The 19,371-nt window shown below is 35.9% G+C and overlaps 3 protein-coding genes across 4 annotated transcripts; 1 reads left to right on the forward strand and 2 right to left on the reverse strand.

The window, feature by feature from the left end:
* Positions 1–266: 266 nt before the first annotated feature.
* LOC122001918 (zinc finger protein ZAT5-like) lies at positions 267–7,347 on the forward strand. Its single transcript, XM_042556911.1, has 2 exons — positions 267–328; positions 7,050–7,347. The coding sequence occupies exons 1-2, from the start codon at positions 267–269 to the stop codon at positions 7,345–7,347; spliced, it is 360 nt and encodes a 119-aa protein (XP_042412845.1).
* A 404-nt stretch (positions 7,348–7,751) lies between these two features.
* On the reverse strand, positions 7,752–12,222 carry LOC122000682 (ras-related protein RABE1c). Its single transcript, XM_042555100.1, has 9 exons — positions 12,066–12,222; positions 11,802–11,949; positions 9,045–9,117; positions 8,837–8,937; positions 8,658–8,723; positions 8,478–8,575; positions 8,325–8,387; positions 8,155–8,247; positions 7,752–8,078 (listed from the first exon to the last, which is right to left on the reverse strand). Exons 2-9 carry the CDS (start codon positions 11,872–11,874, stop codon positions 7,995–7,997), a joined length of 651 nt encoding a protein of 216 aa, XP_042411034.1. The 5' UTR covers positions 11,875–11,949; positions 12,066–12,222; the 3' UTR covers positions 7,752–7,994.
* A 684-nt stretch (positions 12,223–12,906) lies between these two features.
* Positions 12,907–17,929, reverse strand: LOC122000681 (syntaxin-52-like). 2 transcript variants are annotated; one of them, XM_042555098.1, is made up of 8 exons: positions 17,807–17,929; positions 17,401–17,591; positions 16,694–16,926; positions 14,380–14,481; positions 14,143–14,246; positions 13,964–14,064; positions 13,837–13,881; positions 12,907–13,186 (listed from the first exon to the last, which is right to left on the reverse strand). In XM_042555098.1, exons 2-8 carry the CDS (start codon positions 17,413–17,415, stop codon positions 13,055–13,057), a joined length of 732 nt encoding a protein of 243 aa, XP_042411032.1. In that variant the 5' UTR covers positions 17,416–17,591; positions 17,807–17,929; the 3' UTR covers positions 12,907–13,054. The 2 variants fall into 2 exon arrangements, with proteins under 2 accessions (XP_042411032.1, XP_042411033.1); XM_042555099.1 differs by having other exon boundaries at positions 17,776–17,909.
* Positions 17,930–19,371: the final 1,442 nt, after the last annotated feature.

A 19,371-nucleotide genomic window follows, 5' to 3' on the forward strand; every position in this document is an offset into this window, starting at 1 on the left:
GGCAGACACGGTTATGGTGGGAGAATTAAGAGAAAGAGAAGAAAGGAGGCAGACCGTAAGATCACCCCTAGCGATCAATTGTGACAAAGGTGAATGTGCTCGTCCCCAGTGTTCCCGTCAGCCCCCAACATCTCTTTGTTCCTGAAAAATTCTATCATTATGTTGCAGTTCAAGGAACAGTAAGAAGGAAGATAAGCTCCAACTTCTTTCTTTGAGCACACATTTTTTTTTTTTTTTTCTTGTCACTGCACAAGGTCAAAGCCGTCATGCATGCGGTTGTGCGCCGCCTGCCAGCCGTACGAGGCCGTTGTGGCGGGCTGTTCGCAAGGTAACGACTATCAGACAAGGTCGTGATCGCCATGCATGAGGGTGGGGATACCAGATGCTTTCGAAAGGTCCTACAGATTTTAGATTTTGTTTTTCTTTTCATATTAATTGTTGTATTTTATTTCTAATAATATTCTATATGCCCTTGATTTGATGAACTAAATAAATCTCTTCATTTTGAAAAGGAGTATATTTTACCAAATTGTATAGCTTCCATGAAAAAAATCCACGAAAAAAATTAATAAATAATCATTTTTGTAGAAAAAAGAAATAAGAACTTTGGCAGACCTGGATCAGCCCTTAGAGTAGACCAGACACTCCCATTCGTTACATCATTGAATTTATAGCCTCCACGCAGAATCACACTCCACATATATCACATGCGAATTAAAGTTTCCTCTTCAATGAGATCCTTAAGTTTGAGCTAGGGCTTGGGCTTCTGACGTCATCAGATGCACGGTGATCTGAAAAATTAGCATATCAATTATAGAGTTAAGCAAGCACAAGGATACATATACAGGGTAACTTTGCTGCAGACCATATAGTGAGTCTGTGCGTGACAGTGGTTCTGATGTCTATAATGAATCAAGACGCCTGAATTCATGTAGTAACTTTTTTTTTTTAATTTTAAGATATATTATATATATATTTAGGATTGAAGATTTTAGGATTTAGAAGTTGAGTTGAGTTATAATGAGTATGAGTCAATATAATTTTTTCTTAGGGTTCCAACTTCCTTCTTAGATTATAGTATTTAAGATTAAAAATTTTAGATACTCATGGGTTATATCATATGTATTTAGGATTTAAAATTTTAGAATTTAAGGGTTGAGTTATAATAGATTTAAGCTAATAAGATTTTCCCTCTATGGTTCAAGCTTCCCTCTTGGAAATAGTGTTTAAGATTAAAAATTTTAGATATTCATGGAGTATAGTGTTCCTCTTTAAGAAAATATTGACTTGAAAAAAAAGAAAAAATTGAATCTAGGCGCCTGGATTACTATAGCGTGCACGTGCGTGCAACATATAGTTCGTAGTAGAGCAGCTCTCTCTCTCTCTTTCAATATATATATATATATATATATATATAAAGGGTTGTAAATAAATCAAACGTTCATGAACAAATTTAGTATTTGACTTGGTAAGAGTTTGTTTATGTTTGTACAATATACACAAGTTAGAATAGCTCGTTAAACTAAATAAACAAACTTGAACACATATTCAGCTCATTAATGTTCGTGAACAATGTTGTGAACAACGCTCGTGAATAATGTTCATGAACAACGTTAGTGAGCAATGTTCGTGAACAATGTTCACAAACCATGTTCATTAATAAAACTCTTATCAATATGCTAAACAAATAAATAAAATAAAATAAACAGATAAGTTTAAATTATCAAGTTCAATAATTAATTAAACAAGTAAAAGTTTCAAACAATCAAAATAGTTTGAATTGAGAGCTTGATAACATCTAATGAACCAAGCTCGAACCAAGCTTAAGCCAAACTTGAATTGAGAGCTTAATAATATCTAAACGAACTAAGCTCAAGCCAAGTTTCAGACAAACTCAAGCTCATAAAAAGCAAACCAAGCCAAGCTTGAACAATTATTTCAAAGGTTTTGTTCATTTTAAGCTCAGCTTGGTTACCTTATCAAATAAGCTTAAACACCCCAAATCTCGGTTCAACTCGTTTACAACCCTACATATGTATAGACCAATAGATGTAGAAAATTATATATATATATATATATATATAGATGGTCGGCTAAAGGGGATGAATAGCCTTGCACAAAAATAAAAGAAACAAAAAACTCTTCTCGAACTTTATAACTTTATTAAACTAACACTTACATAAAAAGTAATTAACAAACTGATTAGAAAAAAAGAAGGGGCACAGAGAGGTTACTTGGTTTGCAATCAGATGATTGTTAATCCAAGGCAATTACATCTTGTTGGAATGTATACTAAAAGTCTAGTTTTTTGTATAAATATTTACTTAGAAATAAGAATCATATTGGTCAAATATCTACATTTATAAGTTAAGTGTAGTTGTTCGATTAATTTATATTGTAGATAACATGGTGTGTGGTGTCACACATAGAAGATCATGTTATCAATTCCTTATAAATTATAAACAGTAGCTCACGATTGAGATGGAAATGAACTAGCCATTGGAATAGTCGTAGTGTAATTAGGTATTAGTTTATCTTGACTGATAAATTACACTAGTACACTTTGAGTGTATTGAGCAGGATCATTTAAGGTAAGTTCTTTTTATACTGACTTAATAAAAGAACAAGACCTTAGTTATTATGGAAGTGTGTGCTCTTAATCCTAATATAATAACAAGTATATATATTTAGTATTTATTTCTTTGACTTATCAAAGGGTGAGATTTAGCTCGATAAATCAATAGGTCCGATAAGTTGGGAAATGATATTACTTATAGTGTGTGTTGTTGATTATAGAAGGAAACTGTATCCTAATAATCTAGGTTGATAATGTCCCCAAGAGGAGCTCATAAGGATTGTCATGTTAAACCCTACAGGTGGACTTAGTCCGACACGATAATAAGGTTGAGTGGTACTACTCTTGGCTAAGATATTAATTAAAGTGAGTTGTCAGTAACTCAATTAATTAATGAGCATCCGACATCTTAAACATAGGGAGATTAACACACTCATAATAAGAAGGAGCCAAAAAGTAATTTGGGATTAGTGCGGTAGTTTAATAATAATTCTTTAGTAGTATGAATTATTATTGAAATTAAGTTAGGTGTTCGGGGCGAACACGGGAAGCTTAATTTCATCGGGAGACCAAAACCAGTTCCTCCTCTCGGTCCGTATCGTAGCCTCTTGTATATAGAGAATTATATCCACCTATACCCACCTTCCTACCTATCCTAATGGGGCCGACCAAGCTAGCTTGGAGCCCAAGCTAGGGCCGGCCAAGACCAATAGGATGAGCCAAGTAGGTGGCCGGCCAATGCTTGGAGCCCAAGCATAAGTGGCTGACCCTAATCAAATTTAAAGGGTTTTAATTTTTTTTAAAAAAATTTATGTGGATTCCATGATTTTAAAAGAGAGTTTAAAATTTAAATCTTTCCTTTTTATAGCTTTTTGCAAAAGATTAAGAAAAGATATGATATCTTTCCTTATTTGTAGATTGAAAGGAAGATTTTAATTTTGAGAAAACTTTCTTTTTTTGTAACCATGTTTATGATTTAAAAAGAGTTTTAAAATTATAAATTTTTCCTTTTATAAGTTTCTACAAAGGATTAAGAAAAGATTTGATATCTTTCCTTATTCGTAGATTGAAAGGAGATTTTAATTTTAAAGATAACTTTCCTTTTGAAAATCATCCACATGTTTAAAAGAAAGATTTTAATTTATAAAATTTCCTTTTATAACCAACTATGAAGGGAAAAATTAATAGAGAAATTTTTATTTAAAATTTCCGGAAACAAATTAGGAAGTTTTAATTCTTGTGTTATTAAAACTTTCCTTGTTTGGAGCTGAGGTGGCCGACCATTATAATTAAGAAAAGGAAATTGGTTTTAATCAATTAAATTTTCCTTTTCATGGCAAAGAAAATAAGGAAGGTTTTATTTAAATTTTCCTTATTTGCCAAGACCAAGGATTATAAAAGAAGGGGTAGGGGTGCCTTCATGGGGAGAACTCTATTCTATTCTCCTCCTCTCTTCCTTGGTGTGGCCAGCCCTTCTTGTTCTCTCTTCTTCTTTTTCTTTCTTCTCCTTGGCCGAACCTCTTCATCCTTGGGAGCTTGGAAGGTGGTCGGATCTTGCTTAGAGAAGAAGTAGAGAAAGGAGGCTTTGTTTCTAGTATCCCTTGGAGCTTGGTGGTGGTGGTCGAACCTCACACTCTTGGAGTTTTTGGTGGTGGCCGAAACTAGCTTGGAGAAGAAGGAGCTTGGGTGGTTCTCGTCTCGGTAGATCGTCGCCCACACGACGTCCGAGATAAGAAGAGGAATACGATAGAAGATCAAGAGGTCATTGTATACAAAGAAAGGTATAACTAGTAATTATTTTCCACATCATGCTAGTTTTTCTTTGTATGAACTCCAAACACAAGAGGCATATGATTCTAGATTTTCGGATTAGATATTCGAAGTTATGTTTTTTTTTTATTTTTTCAATCTTGTGATTCGATTGTTCTTTTTGGTTAAACCTAATGTTATTTTAGGAAATTAAATATTAAATTTCATTAAGAGGCTTTGTCGAGGCAGTGGTGGATGCTCTTATACCCAAGAAGGTCATGTGCCTCACCATGTTTGACCTGGGAGCCAATTTCTAAATAAATATTTAATTGAATTTGTAACATAGGTAGATTTGAATCAATAGTGTTAAGTTCCGCTTGCGATCTAAGTCTAAACTATTAAGAATAAATAAGTTAAATTTGGAATCAATAATGTTAAGTTCCGTTTGCGATTCCGAATTTAATTTCTAAAGAACACAATAGGTTATTAGGAAAGGTTCGACACTTGTACAAAATTTTTGTACAATGAAACCGGTACGATCTTCCTGGGACCAACCAACACATCTCATTATTAAAGTCTCCTTCAGGTGGAAAAGTCTCTTACAACATTGACAGCTCATATAGTAGTAGAATAGATAAAGGAATTGATTACAAGTGAGCTACTGGGATCAGGTTATATTTATAGCTCTGATCAGGGCGCCTAGAAGAGTTCTAGGCGCATAGAGGGGGATAAAATTTTATCCCCATCGCAACAGATCGCGCCACATCGTGTTTCGATAAAGTTTCTGGTCTACGTGCCCGGAAGGGTTCTGGGGCTCGGACCGGGTCGACACAGCCCCCCTGGGCGAGGCGCCCAGGGGGGCGCCTAGGTGATCCAGGCTCCCAGACCCAAAAGTCAACCCCTAGTTGACTTTTGGATCTGGATATTCCTCTCTAGTTCCTCTTGCTTTGGTCTGAGTCTTCCGCTCTAGCTCCGCTCGCTTGGGTGATTTCGGTCATCCGGAATAGGGCTCACTCGAACCTATTTTCCAGCCTTCTCGAGCAACCTTCCTCTCCGGCTTCTCGTCCCTCGGAAATGTCGTGAGCCTCCTTCTCGTCCGCAGCACCTCGTTCCTCGAACGCACTGAGCCTGTCAACTTTCTCCCATGTCGTTCTTCTCGCTAGTTGTGTCTGTCGCTCGACTTTCTGTACTCCTAAGTTCCTACACACTTAGACACAAGGGTTAAAACACAACAGAACTTGACTTGATTGATCATATGATCATATCAAAACTACCACGGAGTACTTACACCTTATATGGGTGATCGTGGGTGATAGCAGACGTGGTGAGTTGACGCGTCCCTCTCTTCTACAATACTACATGCAATCTCTCTCCTATAATTTTTGTATGCATGACGTGGTGCTGTTTTTTTTCAAAACAACACCACGTTGAAAAAAAAAAAAATACCAACATGGCATTTTTTTAAACAGCACCACATAGTGTTGTTTTTAAAAAAAAACAGCATCACGTAGTGTTGTTTTAAAAAAACAACACTACGCGACACTAGTTTCATAAAAGCATTACCACTTTGAAAAAAAACACCAACATAACGCTGTTTTTTTTTTTAAAACAGCACCACGTGGTGTTGTTCTTTTTTTTTTAAACAGCATTACGTGACGTTGTTTTCATAAAAACAGCATTACGTTGAAAAAACAACACCACGCACGTAGTACTATTTTTTTAAAACAACACTACGTGGTGTTGTTTTAAATAAAATAATGTTATGTTGGTGCTATTTTCATAAAAACAGTATCATGTAGTGATGTTTTAAAATAAAATAGCACCATGTGGTGTTGGTACTTTTTTTTCAACGTGGTATTGTTTTCACGTAGTGATAAATAAAATAACACTATGTGGTATTATTTTTTTTAACGTGATGATGTTTTTATAAAAACAGCGTCACGTAGTGTTGTTTTTTTTTAAAAAAAATAGCACTACGTGTGTGGTGCTATTTTTTCAATGAGGCGTTGTTTTTATGAAAACAACATCATATAGTGTCGTTTAAAAAAAAAACAGTACTACGTGGCCACATGGTGTTATTTTTTTTTCAACGTGGTGTTATGGCGCTGTTTTAAAAAAAACAACATCACATTGGTGTTATTTTTTTAACATGATGTTTTTTTTTAAATAGTACTACATAGTATTTTTTTTTTTTTTTTCAAACCAGCATATGTCATACATGCATAATTATAGGAGAGAAATTACATGTAGAATTGCATAAGAAGAGGGATGTGTCAGCTCACCATGTCTGCTATCACTCACAATCGCTTATATATAAGTGTGCAGGCTAATATTGTTTTGTGTGTGTATATATATAACTTTTAAATCGTAAAAGTAAATTCATAAATGACATGACCGTAAGCTTAAACAAAATTTAAAAAAAAAAAAAAAAAAAAAAAAACTTGAGATGCACAATCGCGCACTCCGACCACTCAGACGCCTACGAGGCTACGAGTGTCCCGCATGAGGCATCGCTCAGGAGATCACTCCTAAAAATGTCGGGTTAATAACCTATTCATTGAAAGTATTTTTTTAATTTATTCTGAAAATACTTTTGAATTTATTCTGGTTATGGATATAAAACTTTTGATGGATATGGATACTATTACTAAGTGCCAACTAAAAATAACTAAAGAATACATGAAGAGCATCCAGATGGCCAATGTTTTGATGTTTCTCTCTCAAGGCGGCGCCGGCGCGCCATCGTCGACATCGTCGTTGGTGCGGGGTGTTCGAGTGCAAAACGCGCGTGCAGCTGGCGGTTCCCCTCCTTCCAAGCGCTCGGCGGCCACCTCGCTAGCCTAAAGAAGCCGCGCTTGTCGGAGGCCGGCGGCCACCCCCACAGCCAAGATACCGCCGCCGCCTCTGCAAGCAAGCTGAGGGTGCATGAGTGCTCCATCTGCCGCTTCGAGTTCAACATCAGCCGGGCCTTGGGCGGCCATATGAGGCGGCATCACGGCGGAGAAGAATGCCGGCGACGTTGATCACCGGAGATGTTGCAGGACTTGAACCTGTCGCCATTGGAGAATGATCCCAAGCTCGAGTTTTGATTGGAAATTAATTCTTTCTGTAATGGATAAAACGATTCCTATAGACTAATTAAATTAATTATTTAATTAACTTTTTTTTGTTCCTAATTTAATTCTGGAAGAATATGGAAATTTATTCCACCAAAGGATTAATTTTTCCCCCCGTTTTCTTATTTTAAAAAATCATTAAATTCAACAATTATACTAGTGCCTATAATTAAAAACAAGCAAACTTTTCATTTAATTTTATAGAAAATTCTAAGATTTGCTAACTAAGCTTGGTGGAAATTGATCTTTAAAACTAGCTTGTAGATGCCATTCTCTCAGAAATAACAGGAAACTGATAAAACCATGCAGACTGATACCGTTTCACAAATCTATTAGAACAGGAATTGCAGGTTTGCGATCCCAAAGGGGGAAAAAGAATTGTCAGATAAGTTCACCAGTCAATTGCCCAATGTAGCAAAACAAGAAACAAGGATTGAAATTACAAGTACCCACCATGTGTCCATTATATTGATGATAAGCATCACTGTCCTGTAACATGCAAATTAGTTTATCTACTACATTCAAATTCATGAGCACTGGAACAATTGCTTCTCTCAAGACCCGCAGCATGCAGATCTCGTTGCCGCAGAGCCCTCAGCAGCTCCCTGGTCTGGTTTGTTGATCTTAATGGTCCGATCCTGCTCACGAATAACAACTGATTATAATCTTTGTTAAGTATACAGCACTAATTTAAACAGGAGAATTCCCTTCTACCTCAGCTTTGCTATCAGTTTCAGAAAGTCTTTGCTTAATGTCTCTCGCTATTGAAAAGAAAACCTGTTCTACATTCAGATTTGTCTTGGCACTCTGCAGAGCACAAACACCAAATTGCTAATGGAATGTAGAAGCTCAAATAAAATGGATGGATAAGCATTGCAACTTACAGTTTCAAAAAATTGTATTCCGTATTCATCAGCAAGTGCTTGTCCCTTGGCAGTCGGTACAGCCTGTGTGAACCACAAATTCAAATAGACTCATTCGAGGGAAGCCTAAGTAACTATGATAATTGGGAGGAAGCTTAGATTAAAGGAACGTACTCGTTTGCTTTCATCCATATCAGCCTTGTTGCCAACAAGAATCTTGTTCACATTGTCAGAAGCATGTTGTTCAATATTTCGGATCCAATTCCTTATGTCTGTAATCACAAGCACACGAGAAATCAGGGAAAGGAAACAACCTAAATAATTAGATATAAAAATCAAGTGTAAGGTGATTACTGTTAAAAGATGACTCATCAGTGACATCATAAACAAGCAGGATACCCATGGCACCTCGATAATAAGCTGGGAAAAGGGAAAAAAAAATGTAAACTCCAGAAAAAGCTTTAATATTTTTAAAGGTCACAAGAAATACCCTCAGAACAAAAACTCCCTAGGGAAAAACAATATAAATCTACCAGTTGTTATAGTTCGAAAGCGCTCTTGACCAGCTGTATCCCAAATTTGAAGTTTAATTCGCTTGCCATCCAATTCTATAGTTCTTATTTTAAAATCGATACTGCACAAAACATGGGCATCATAATAAACAAGTTGCAGAAGTTGGGGATTTGTAATGTAATCAAGTTAAAAACAGAAGGGCCTAATAGAGTTTCAAGCAGAACCCACCCAATTGTAGTAATGAAACTTGTTGTGAAGGAACCATCAGAGAACCGCAAGAGAAGACAACTCTTCCCGACACCTATAGACGAAAATCTATCATCAAAATAATGGCAACTCAATAACAAAGAAAATTGTGAATATGTGAGACTAATATTTATACAAACTAGGTCAGATTGTATTTTACTATATATGAATATATGAATCTTTGCATGAAAAAGTTGCATAAATAGATTAAACCTAATAGACTTGTATACAAGGATAACACAACTCTATACAGGAGTCATATGTTTCCAATCTTCAGAGTAACAGAACTAATAAGTCAATTTTGAAGAATTACATAGAGCTGAATTTTTCAAAAAACAATAAACAAGGAAAAGAGGGATGTAAAGACCATAAAGCCACAAAAAGACTCAACAAAATCTGACGCGAAGTAATTTTTTAAAAAAAGTTTTCAACAAGATTTCTACAAGGATGTTTCCATGAAGTCAAAAGCCTCAATCTCATAGATTTCCTTAAAGAAATAGACCCTAATGTTCATTTCCTCGATAAAATGCACATTGTTTCAAAATGCATCCACTCAGGTTGCATAGCTTATACAGTGAGGACCGCCTGCATAAGGATCAGTGGAGCCCAACTAATACTTAGTTTGCTAAGATCTAAGTCATATTGAAGTTATATAAATTAGATTAAACCAGTTTTGCAAACAGAAAATGAAGAAGCAAATATGAAGTTCTTAGCTTGATTGGTAATGGGTTGTGATGGTTGGTTAACATGTGTGCCCTGTGTTTATTGCATAGCAAATATTTACATACATTGTGGATAACTTAGGATGATAAATTAATCATTGTTGTAAATTTTATGAGCCATGGTTGCTTAAGTTGATTAAATTTATGTATTATATCATAGATGCAAACTCATACATTTTTGCGCATAAGGCATGGAATATTATTGTGATATAACTACATATTATTTTTCAAAGGAAAATGTACAGCATATGCGCTGTGCAGTAGCTTGAATGCATAGCTCCTGGATACTTTTTTTTTTTAAAACCTTGAAAATACAATGAAAGTTAAAGCTAAGAATATTGTAAAATACTCCAAGCATAATACCGACAGCAATGGCCACTATGGTTAGCCAAACGGAGAACACAAGTTACATGTTAAGGGAAAGAGAATAAGAAAACCTAGATCCTAATCAAACATCAATCCAACAGGATGTTAAACCTAGGCTAGTAAGTCAATGCTCCCCTACAAGCAAATAAGCATGGCATAAACTGAGTTCTATATGTGATGAAAGAAGTCAATTCAGTAGATCCATTTAATGTTCTGCATTATCAGACCTGCTTTCCCTTGACTCTACTTTCATTCTTATGGAATAATTTCCATTCACCAGATAATGGATTAGAGAATGGTAAAATATCATAGACTTCCTTAAATAAGAATTAGTAAATATATTATGAGGCAAATCCTTGCATGAATCCTAATTCACAATGAGAAATGAATAATGTCACGGATTACAGAAACTGAAAAGTTGTGATAATAATACCATACCTGTCACCAATATGTTGCTAAGTCTAAACATGACAAGAAGTATATAACCCAGGTAGTCAAATAACATGTCTGAAGAGTTAAAATATCATGGAAGTGTAATTGGATTATTTTGAAAGTACTAAGTTTAAGGAAAAATTGTCCCCCTCAATTCGATGATCTCACCACAGACAAGAAACCAGCAAATAAAATTTTGATATGCGCACAAAAGGAACAAAGCATGATGAGCCATGCAGAATAAAAGAAACATCGACTCTGGAGTCTTTTTCTTTTTCTGAAACAACAAGAAAGAAAAGTTTGTTATTGTTTTGGCAAGAGAATAACTAAAATTTATGTATGCCATTGTTTCTTTTCTCTTATTTATCTTCAAGCAAATTGGCCATCGACGACTCATCTCTCATTCCGATACATGCACGAGTTGCCTCAAAGTGGAATTAATACTGTTACCATACAAATTTGCAGTTTGTCCTCAGAGTCCGAGATCTTCTGCCTTAGGAAACCCATAAATTATTATAAAAGCCTTGGCTTTTAGGTTCCATTAATGGAGAAATAGAATAAGAACCAACTAGCAATAAAATTGGAAAACGAGTCATAATGGTCCCTTAAATTGTTTACAATAAGATATCAAGGACATACTATGCGTTACAACTTAGGAATTCCCAGTTAGAAACACAAAACCATAGCATACAGTCGCTGACACAGTCACAGACTGCGTAAGACATAAATAACATGTCCAAACTAGCCAAAAAAAAAATTAGAATGCGAACAATACCAGCCCTTTATAACCGCTTAAATTGTATGCTACTAGAAATCGGTGATCTTCCCAGAAAATCAACCATCCACGGAATAAAAAGGCAAAAGGACTAATACTTCCTTAAGAAATATCAGAAGAAAAGTCACTGCATTTTAAGGGAATATGATACATCAAATGGTTGGCTTTGGATTCGCGAAGAATCAAACTCATGAGATCAAATAAACTTAGCTCCAATATTACATTTTACAAAGTAGCATTTTTGTTCCAAATAGCAACCCTCCGATAGGTCTAAAAAAAAGTCTTCATGCAAATTCATCTCCTCCGTGCCGAAATACCATGTCTCATATCGTCCAAATAAAAAATAAAAAGGAAAGAAAGACCGAACATTCCAGATGCAATCAGATATAAAACCCACAAAAGTGACCAAATCAGTCTCTGTACGAGGGGAATGGGAGCCCTTACCACTGTCTCCGATCAGTAGAAGCTTGATCAAGTAATCGTAGTCGGCCCGTGCCCTAGCAGGTGGAGCAGCCATCGCAGCAACCAAAGATCAAGGAGTCAACAATCCCCTCTTAACTCGCCGCCACCGCAGATCCCCCTTCCCTCCCTCCTGTAGAAGAAAATCAGACTCCCAATCGATAAGGCGATACAAGCGCGGAAAACTACTGGAGCAACAGAATGGCTAATGGCGAAAAAGAGAGGAGGAAGAAAAAAGAAGGAGATTACGAGACCCCTCGAGGCTCGATCAGAAAAGAGGAGGAAGAAGACTTCCAGATCTCGAGATGTAGAGAAATGGAAGAGAAGGAGGCGAGGAGGCGTGTCGCTCTTGTGCCGTGTGGTCGTCCGTCGAAATAGGAGGAGAAACGGAGCGAAGAGGGAAAGAATGCGACGAGAGAGAGAAGATTATTATTTATTATTGCGCAAAAATAATGGATTTTTTTTTATTGTCGTCAAATCAATTGAGGCAAAAAGCGAATACACTCGTCCTAGCGCCCCCATCAACCGATCCCAAGACTAACACAGAGGAGCCAAGGCCAATACAGAGGAGATAAATCATGAACGGCTACTAGCCTTTGGAATAATGACTACCACATAAGGGAAATATTTACCAAGGCCAACACAAAAGAGATATTTACCAAGGTCAACACAAAAGAGATAAATCACAGACGACTACTAGCCTTTGGAATAATGACTAATACATAAGGAAAATATTTACCTTAACTTTATCGAGATTCGAACTTCAGATCTCATTATGATAACACCTTATGCGCAGTGCGCTAACTACTAGACACATCCGAGGAAACTATTGTCGTCAAATCAAGTTCATATTGCAGGATCGTGGGGGTAAAAATGATTTATCGATCTGTATAAGTTGAATGAAAGAGATGAATAATATTTACTCTAATATAATAATTCATACGCTTCCCTAAATCTTAGATCAATTCTCAACTGATATTATCTTTATCTTATAGTGAGATCTATGAATATACCTTTATAATTTATCTTTCTATACTTATCGACGATACTAGACTACTTGAAAAGAGCACAAACGAGAAACAAAAATCTCTGATAGTTGTTTATAATGGACTTAGATGATATATAGACCACTAGAAGGCAGTGTGCCATGACGATTAAAGATTAGGCTACATGAACCTTTCTGCTGTAAATATATATGATACAAATGCTGGTGACGAGTAATACCGTTTGATCCCAAGTTACAAGAATTTGATAAGAGTATAAACTAGGACGATCAAGATCACGATCGTCACGACTGAGAGAAGAAACCACCTGCAGGAACAGCTACCTTTTGTGCGTTTGTTGAGGATTGACAACGTCTTCTGCACCCTCTGCATGAAGCCGGTAAATAGTTGAGCAACTTTTATGAACAAGTATGGTGGATCAGCAGTTAGTTAAATTGGATAATACTACTTGGCGAGTAACATGGGCGTAGAAACAAGGAAAGAAAAATGGAGCATGGACGTTCCCAGAACAAAATGAGGAGATTCTTGCAAGAAGCACATTAGCGGTAAGTTAAGAATAAAAGGTTCACTAGATCCAGAGGAAGAAGTTCAGTGAATAATCAAAGTCTCGAACCCAAAGAAAGCATCTTTACACCATCTAATTTGGAGGATTCATAACTTCCCAAAAAAAAATCCTATTGCTTGGGAACTGAGGAAATCCAAACCCCTCGGAAGATGATAGGCACACAAACCAAGGATCAAATCGATTCCATAATTCACCAAAGTTATCCAGAATTTAAGTCAGCATATCCAGGTTGGCACATTTATCTCCATGCTTACTAATATACCCATTATCATATGACCTCAAATATGACACTCAAACTCAAAATTAAGTTATTAGTTGTAATGTGTAAGCTTGAATTAAATCAAAATACCACTCTCATTTGAGAAAGCAACTCAAATAAGAAATATCAAATCTGTTGAAGAAGGAAATATTTAGGAAATTGATTCAAACAAGAAAATGATATTATACTAACCTGTAGCGTCGAATCTGTTATCTCAACATGGTCGTCCAAATCATCCTGCAACAGGAAAAAAAAAACAGTAAATATTAGAAAAAGTCCTTGGAAATAAGATGTTATTGCAGGCAATGGTATCACATACAATTAGTCTTGTATGCAGATCTAATTCTTCATTAATAGACAATGCAATATGTTTGGTATTTAACAATGTCTCTCCCAACTTTTCAAGCCCCTCATCTTGCTCTGTGAAAAAACATAAAATATTATAAAGGTTAACGAGAACAAATTACTGAAGACCTAAGAGGAAGTATAGAAAAAAACCTTTCATGGTCTGCCTCTGTAAGCTAACGATACCCTGATTATCCAATGCAGGAGTTATGCTTATAACTTCTACAGACCTTTTGTTGTGTCCTAATAATTCTTCCCTATCAACATAACAGTAATTGGCATGCCAAAGTGATGAGAAACAATCACAAGTAGCACATTTGTTAAAAAAAAAACAAGATGTAAAAAAATGATATTGAAAAGGTAATCACAAATTCAGAGAGTTAATCAAACCTGTTAGCGAAGTTTGGCATGTCTATTGTACTTGACATCTGGTTTGCTTTAGATTTAAGATTTGACAGTAAATCATGGTGTTTATTTAACTCAAAGTCCTTACTGCAATAAAAAGGTAATTAAAACATGTTGAAAAAGGCTACTCAAATTCAAATTAATTCTGAAGCAACAAGCACACATTTCATGTAGCAGGAAAGAATTCTCAGGTAATATGGTAAAATGAGAGACAAAACAGAGATTTCACACAAAATTACAAAGCAACACAACACCTCATTGAATTGAATGCAGTCCATGCTAAAGCAAAGAAATTATATTGGGTAATAGAGTTAGTTGTCCCTATCATTCTACTAAATTTCCGAACTCGTCATCCTCCCCTAGAAGTGAAAAAATGACTACCACAAGTTGAACTGATGAATAGGGTTGGTTCAGTACGGCATACCGAACCCTAAACCGTATACAGTACCAAAAAGTTCAGTATTAAAAAATGACATAAATTGTATACCCTTTATACTAAAAGTTCAATATCGGTATGGTATATACCGAACCAAAATACTAAATCTCATACCAATACCGAAAAATTCAGTATGGTATTATACCATTCTGAAGTTTTCAATATGCCAATAATATCGGTATGGTTCATATATTTTGGTACGGTATGTGAGGTACACCAATTTTAGATATTTTTCCCCCACCCCTACTGATAATGCAAGCAGGCGTTGCCACTCGAGTATTTGCATGGTTATGATTTGAAGTGTAGAAGGATACATGCAGGACAGGAGACAGGTTTTGGCAAAGTAGAGAAAATAGGTCGGATAAGAAAGAGGAGGAAGACATATGAGGACAGGGCACAGAAGAAGATTGGTGAATGATGAGAAGAGAAAGGGTAAAAAGGTGTTTAATTGGTTGGAGAAGAAACACTAAAGAAATGTGGCAGATTCTTGCAATGTCGGTGTACCAAGTAGTCCATGGAGGAGAGCAGGATAGAAGAGGCAGCATGTTTCAGTTGACAACCTACCAACTAGCAGCCTATAGAGGCTTTTTATATGTGTGATGGTGGTAACTAACTGGTGGTCTACTGATCCATTCATATAATCATATGTAGGGATGGTGAAGCCTATGTGGTGAGGCAGGAAACTTTCCATGCGAGGTGAAAATAAACCAATTCTAATAGATGCCTAGATAAAACATGGAATAGCAATTGTAGAAGGAGAGAATTAAGAAGAAAAAGAAATAAAAGAAGAGGAGACAGAAAATTTATCAAGTAGAGACTCATTCGTATCCTTGATTTCTACCTTCACAGATTGGCATAGCTCAAAAACTGCTTGATCTAGCCATATATAATTCTCTAGCCACCCTCAAACCACTTAAAATGCTCAAGACTAGATCAGGTTGCTGATTGAGAGGATCGCTAGATTTTAGTAGCATTCAGCGCAATAGGACTATTGACACTGACATGAAATAAAACAAGTTTTAAATGGGAAAGAGAGATGGTTGAAACAAACTTAGAATTACTTCATCCAAGCCTGTGAAACATCAGACTTCAATATCAAAACTGATCCAAGCAAACTGTTGAACAAAGTGAATGATAGATAGAGTCAACAAGAGCTACTAGCTCAATTCTTTTCTTATTTCTATATCAATACACAAAAAATATAAGTCCAAAGAAAGGCATAGTAAACTGCTTGCTTACTATCTTGCTATTCAGCACTAACAAAACTAAAACGTGAGTAATCCAAATATTCAAGACTGTCAACCAAGCTAGTTAGTCATCAAGTTCATGGTTTAGTTAAGATACTGGTCACAAGCATGTGATTTGTCAATTTTCTGATTAGCATGATCATGATTGAACAGTTTTTAACTCCCAATAAAGTATTAGGAGATATGAGAATTTTAGTCATGGATTTTGGTGGCAACAATTGATCGATCAATATCACATCTATCAGTTTAAGCTCTCCTCAAGTCCCAGGTTAGCTACCGGGTTCCTATGACAAGTTATCTGGTACAGATTCATGTACAGGAGGCATGCATGACTTCATCTGCCATATACAAAGATTTTGGTTTAGATTTGCCATAGTGTGCCTATGAAAAGCTATCTTCACATATAGCATTTTTTTTGTTCAGATTTGCCATAGATAGAATTTTGTGCATGCGTATGAGTGTGCAGTATTGAACATGCTCAATGATCTGCTAGTGAAAAGCAATATCCTAATACTACAAGAAAATAGATGAGAAACCAACCAAATTACATAAGAGGCAAGGTACAAATATTAAGCGTAGGCATTAACAAAATTCTGATGGAAATGCAGAGACATACATTGACTGGTCACTAAGATACTTTGGAAGAAGAGACTCCAAGCTCTCAAGCCTATTCTTAAGAATTGTTCTCTTTCTCCTTATTGTACTTAAATGACGTTGGGTGTCTGGACCAGATGGAGGCAAAGATCCCATCTCAGAAACCATTTCAGCAATATCATCAAAGAGCTTTGAAGCTTCATTAAAATCCCTTGTCCAGGGATCAAAAGAAGTTGTCATTGCCACAGATAAACCCTATAAGATATACACTTTCCATTATGACAATGACAAAGATATGAAGCAGATATAGAAATATTGATACACGGAGGAGTTGAATGAGAACAAGCTATTAGTTTGATAATAAAAGCATGCAAAATTCTTGATGGTCAAATAGACTTATTTCTCTTGCAGGAGAAAAATGAATTAATCAGAGGTAACATCGACTTTCTGAAGTACATAAATTATTCAAGCAATTTTTGTCAGCATAAATCTAACAACAGTGCAAAAATCATGAGTGCCAAACTGCCAATTCAACTAGATTATGTAAGCAGAAGTTCACAAGATCATTGTTAGAAGTTACTCAAGGGAAAATCATGTTCACACTTTCAATATCCTTTTAACATTGGCCATTAAATAAGAAAGGAAGAACGTTCGTTAACTACTCTTTTTTGGTTAATTGCTTTCACAGAGTGCACCAAACACGAACTAAAAAATTCGCAGAGCATGTACCTGTTTCACCGACATTCTCCTCTATCCTCTCAAGAGAATACTTATAAGCCCTATTATATAAGGTCAAAAATCGCAGCTTTCTCCAATTTTACATCAAAACAACCCTGAACAACGAGAATAGCAGTACGATACTACTTATGGATCGCCGCCGCGGAAAACTTGCCCAGCGGAGAGCCTGCAATCCGACCTTCCTGAACCATAGAAAGGAGAAAACTGATGGATATGAAAGTAAATCGAAGAAGACATAGCATAGCAATCACACCAAAGAACTTTCATCCAGCACATAGAATCCGTAGCAAGACGTAAAAGAAACTCAACAAACTCCCAGAAAGAAAAAAAATAAAAAAAGAGAATTGATGAACAAAAAGAGGAAACCTATTGATCTGTGAGGAGACGATAAAGATACCTCCTCTTGATCTCTGCCTAGCTTCCCCCAATTCGTAGATGGAAATGTTTGCTACGGGGGCAGGACTTCGTAGCGTGCTGGAGATTGGAAAGGGCCGGCCGCCTATTGGTTTTGTTTATTAGTAGTTGGTTTTTAAGTACCGACAGCGACAGGCAACAAAGCTGCCACATCCGTTCATCACGAGGAAAGTAATTTAATTACGGTAAAAAAAATGCTTCATTTTACCAGACTAGTCAACACTAATATTACAATTTTAATTGAAACTACCTTAATATTAAATTAAGAGGATACTTAGTCGTTAGTAAAATTACTATAATCAATTGAATAAAAAAAGTAATTTTGAAAAAAACATGAAATGAAATGATTTTAAAATAATTTTTTAGCATAAAACTCAAAAACCTTTTAATTTTTAACCAATTGTTTTTAGTCATCAGTATGGTTTTTGTTTTTATCAATGCATCGAGTCCACGACATGTTTTCTAGAGAAGATAAAACTAAAATAAACATCGATAATAAGAAAAAAAATATATAGAAAATAAAAAGCCAAAGAAATCTAAAAAAAACAGAGAAACAATTATTAAAAAAAAGAAATAGAATAATAATTGGACAAAAGAACAAAGCCATATAAATTTATGGAAACGTTTGTAACAAAATCCTCAGGGGATATGCAGTACATGATCATGTCTGAAATATGTGAAGATGAATATTAGTTTCGATGAATGATGATGATATCTGATGAAGACGAACTCTGAAGATCTGAAGAAATTCCTCAACGTTCTTGCGCACAGTAAGACGAGTCAATAAAGCGTTAGTGACCTAAGACCAGAGTGGGGATCCCTGGCTAGGTCCTCCGACGTTCAAGTCAGTTCCTCTCACATATGGAAGAAGAAGAACAGTAACTAAAGTGAAATAGAGTTTAGATATTAGAACTTGCGTGTCTTATCAACGGAAAGAATCCCCCTTTTTATACTACCTCACGTGACCTCCGTAGTCGTGAGATGGTCCCCGGTTAGTTAGAGTTTGTTAGGAGATGAAGTCATCTTCTATACTTCGTGCAATAATCATTTAAGGAATCTTTTCTGTACACCAAATGTACTCATTTTGTCGTTTATGACTTATATTTATAATGGGGGCATGTCATTATGATTGAAGAAGTTTCTAGAAGATATTTCTCGCCAAATATTCTGTTAAACATGTCTTGCCCGATCATTCAAACCAGCCGTATATACTGTTAAGAATGCATTTTGTTGAATATGTCTCGGCCAGTTGTTCAAGTCAGTCGTATATACTGTTGAGAATGTTTTCTGTTAAATATGTCTCGACCGGTCGCTCAAGCCGGTCATATATACTGTTGAAATGCTTTCTGTTAAATATGCCTCGGCTGGTAATTCAAGTCGGTCGTATATACTGTTAAGAATGTTTTCTGTTAAATATGTCTCGGTCGGTCGTTCAAGTCGGCTGTATATATTGTTGAGAATGCTTTCTGTTAAATATGTCTCGATCGGTCATTCAAACCAGCTGTATATTAGGAACGTGTCATAAGGCGAAGTGACTTTATGCTCGGG

Source organism: Zingiber officinale, chromosome 7A (assembly GCF_018446385.1).
Source record: "Zingiber officinale cultivar Zhangliang chromosome 7A, Zo_v1.1, whole genome shotgun sequence".
Lineage (NCBI taxonomy): Eukaryota > Viridiplantae > Streptophyta > Magnoliopsida > Zingiberales > Zingiberaceae > Zingiber > Zingiber officinale.

What these genes read in the sequence shown, in the direction of transcription:
- LOC122001918 (XM_042556911.1), top strand. Translation starts at nt 267, where the DNA reads ATGCATGCGGTTGTGCGCCGCCTGCCAGCCGTACGAGGCCGTTGTGGC. An exon ending in TGTGGCGGGCTGTTCGCAAG is followed by an intron (nt 329 to 7,049) that starts GTAACGACTATC and finishes TTCTCTCTCAAG; the next exon opens with GCGGCGCCGGCGCGCCATCG.
- LOC122000681 (XM_042555098.1), bottom strand. An exon ending in ATGCCAAACTTCGCTAACAG is followed by an intron (nt 14,247 to 14,379) that starts GTTTGATTAACT and finishes TTATGTTGATAG; the next exon opens with GGAAGAATTATTAGGACACA. An exon ending in ATCTGCATACAAGACTAATT is followed by an intron (nt 13,882 to 13,963) that starts GTATGTGATACC and finishes TTCCTGTTGCAG; the next exon opens with GATGATTTGGACGACCATGT.
- LOC122000682 (XM_042555100.1), bottom strand. Translation starts at nt 11,874, where the DNA reads ATGGCTGCTCCACCTGCTAGGGCACGGGCCGACTACGATTACTTGATC. An exon ending in TCTACTGATCGGAGACAGTG is followed by an intron (nt 9,118 to 11,801) that starts GTAAGGGCTCCC and finishes TTTCGTCTATAG; the next exon opens with GTGTCGGGAAGAGTTGTCTT. An exon ending in ATATGGATGAAAGCAAACGA is followed by an intron (nt 8,388 to 8,477) that starts GTACGTTCCTTT and finishes TGGTTCACACAG; the next exon opens with GCTGTACCGACTGCCAAGGG.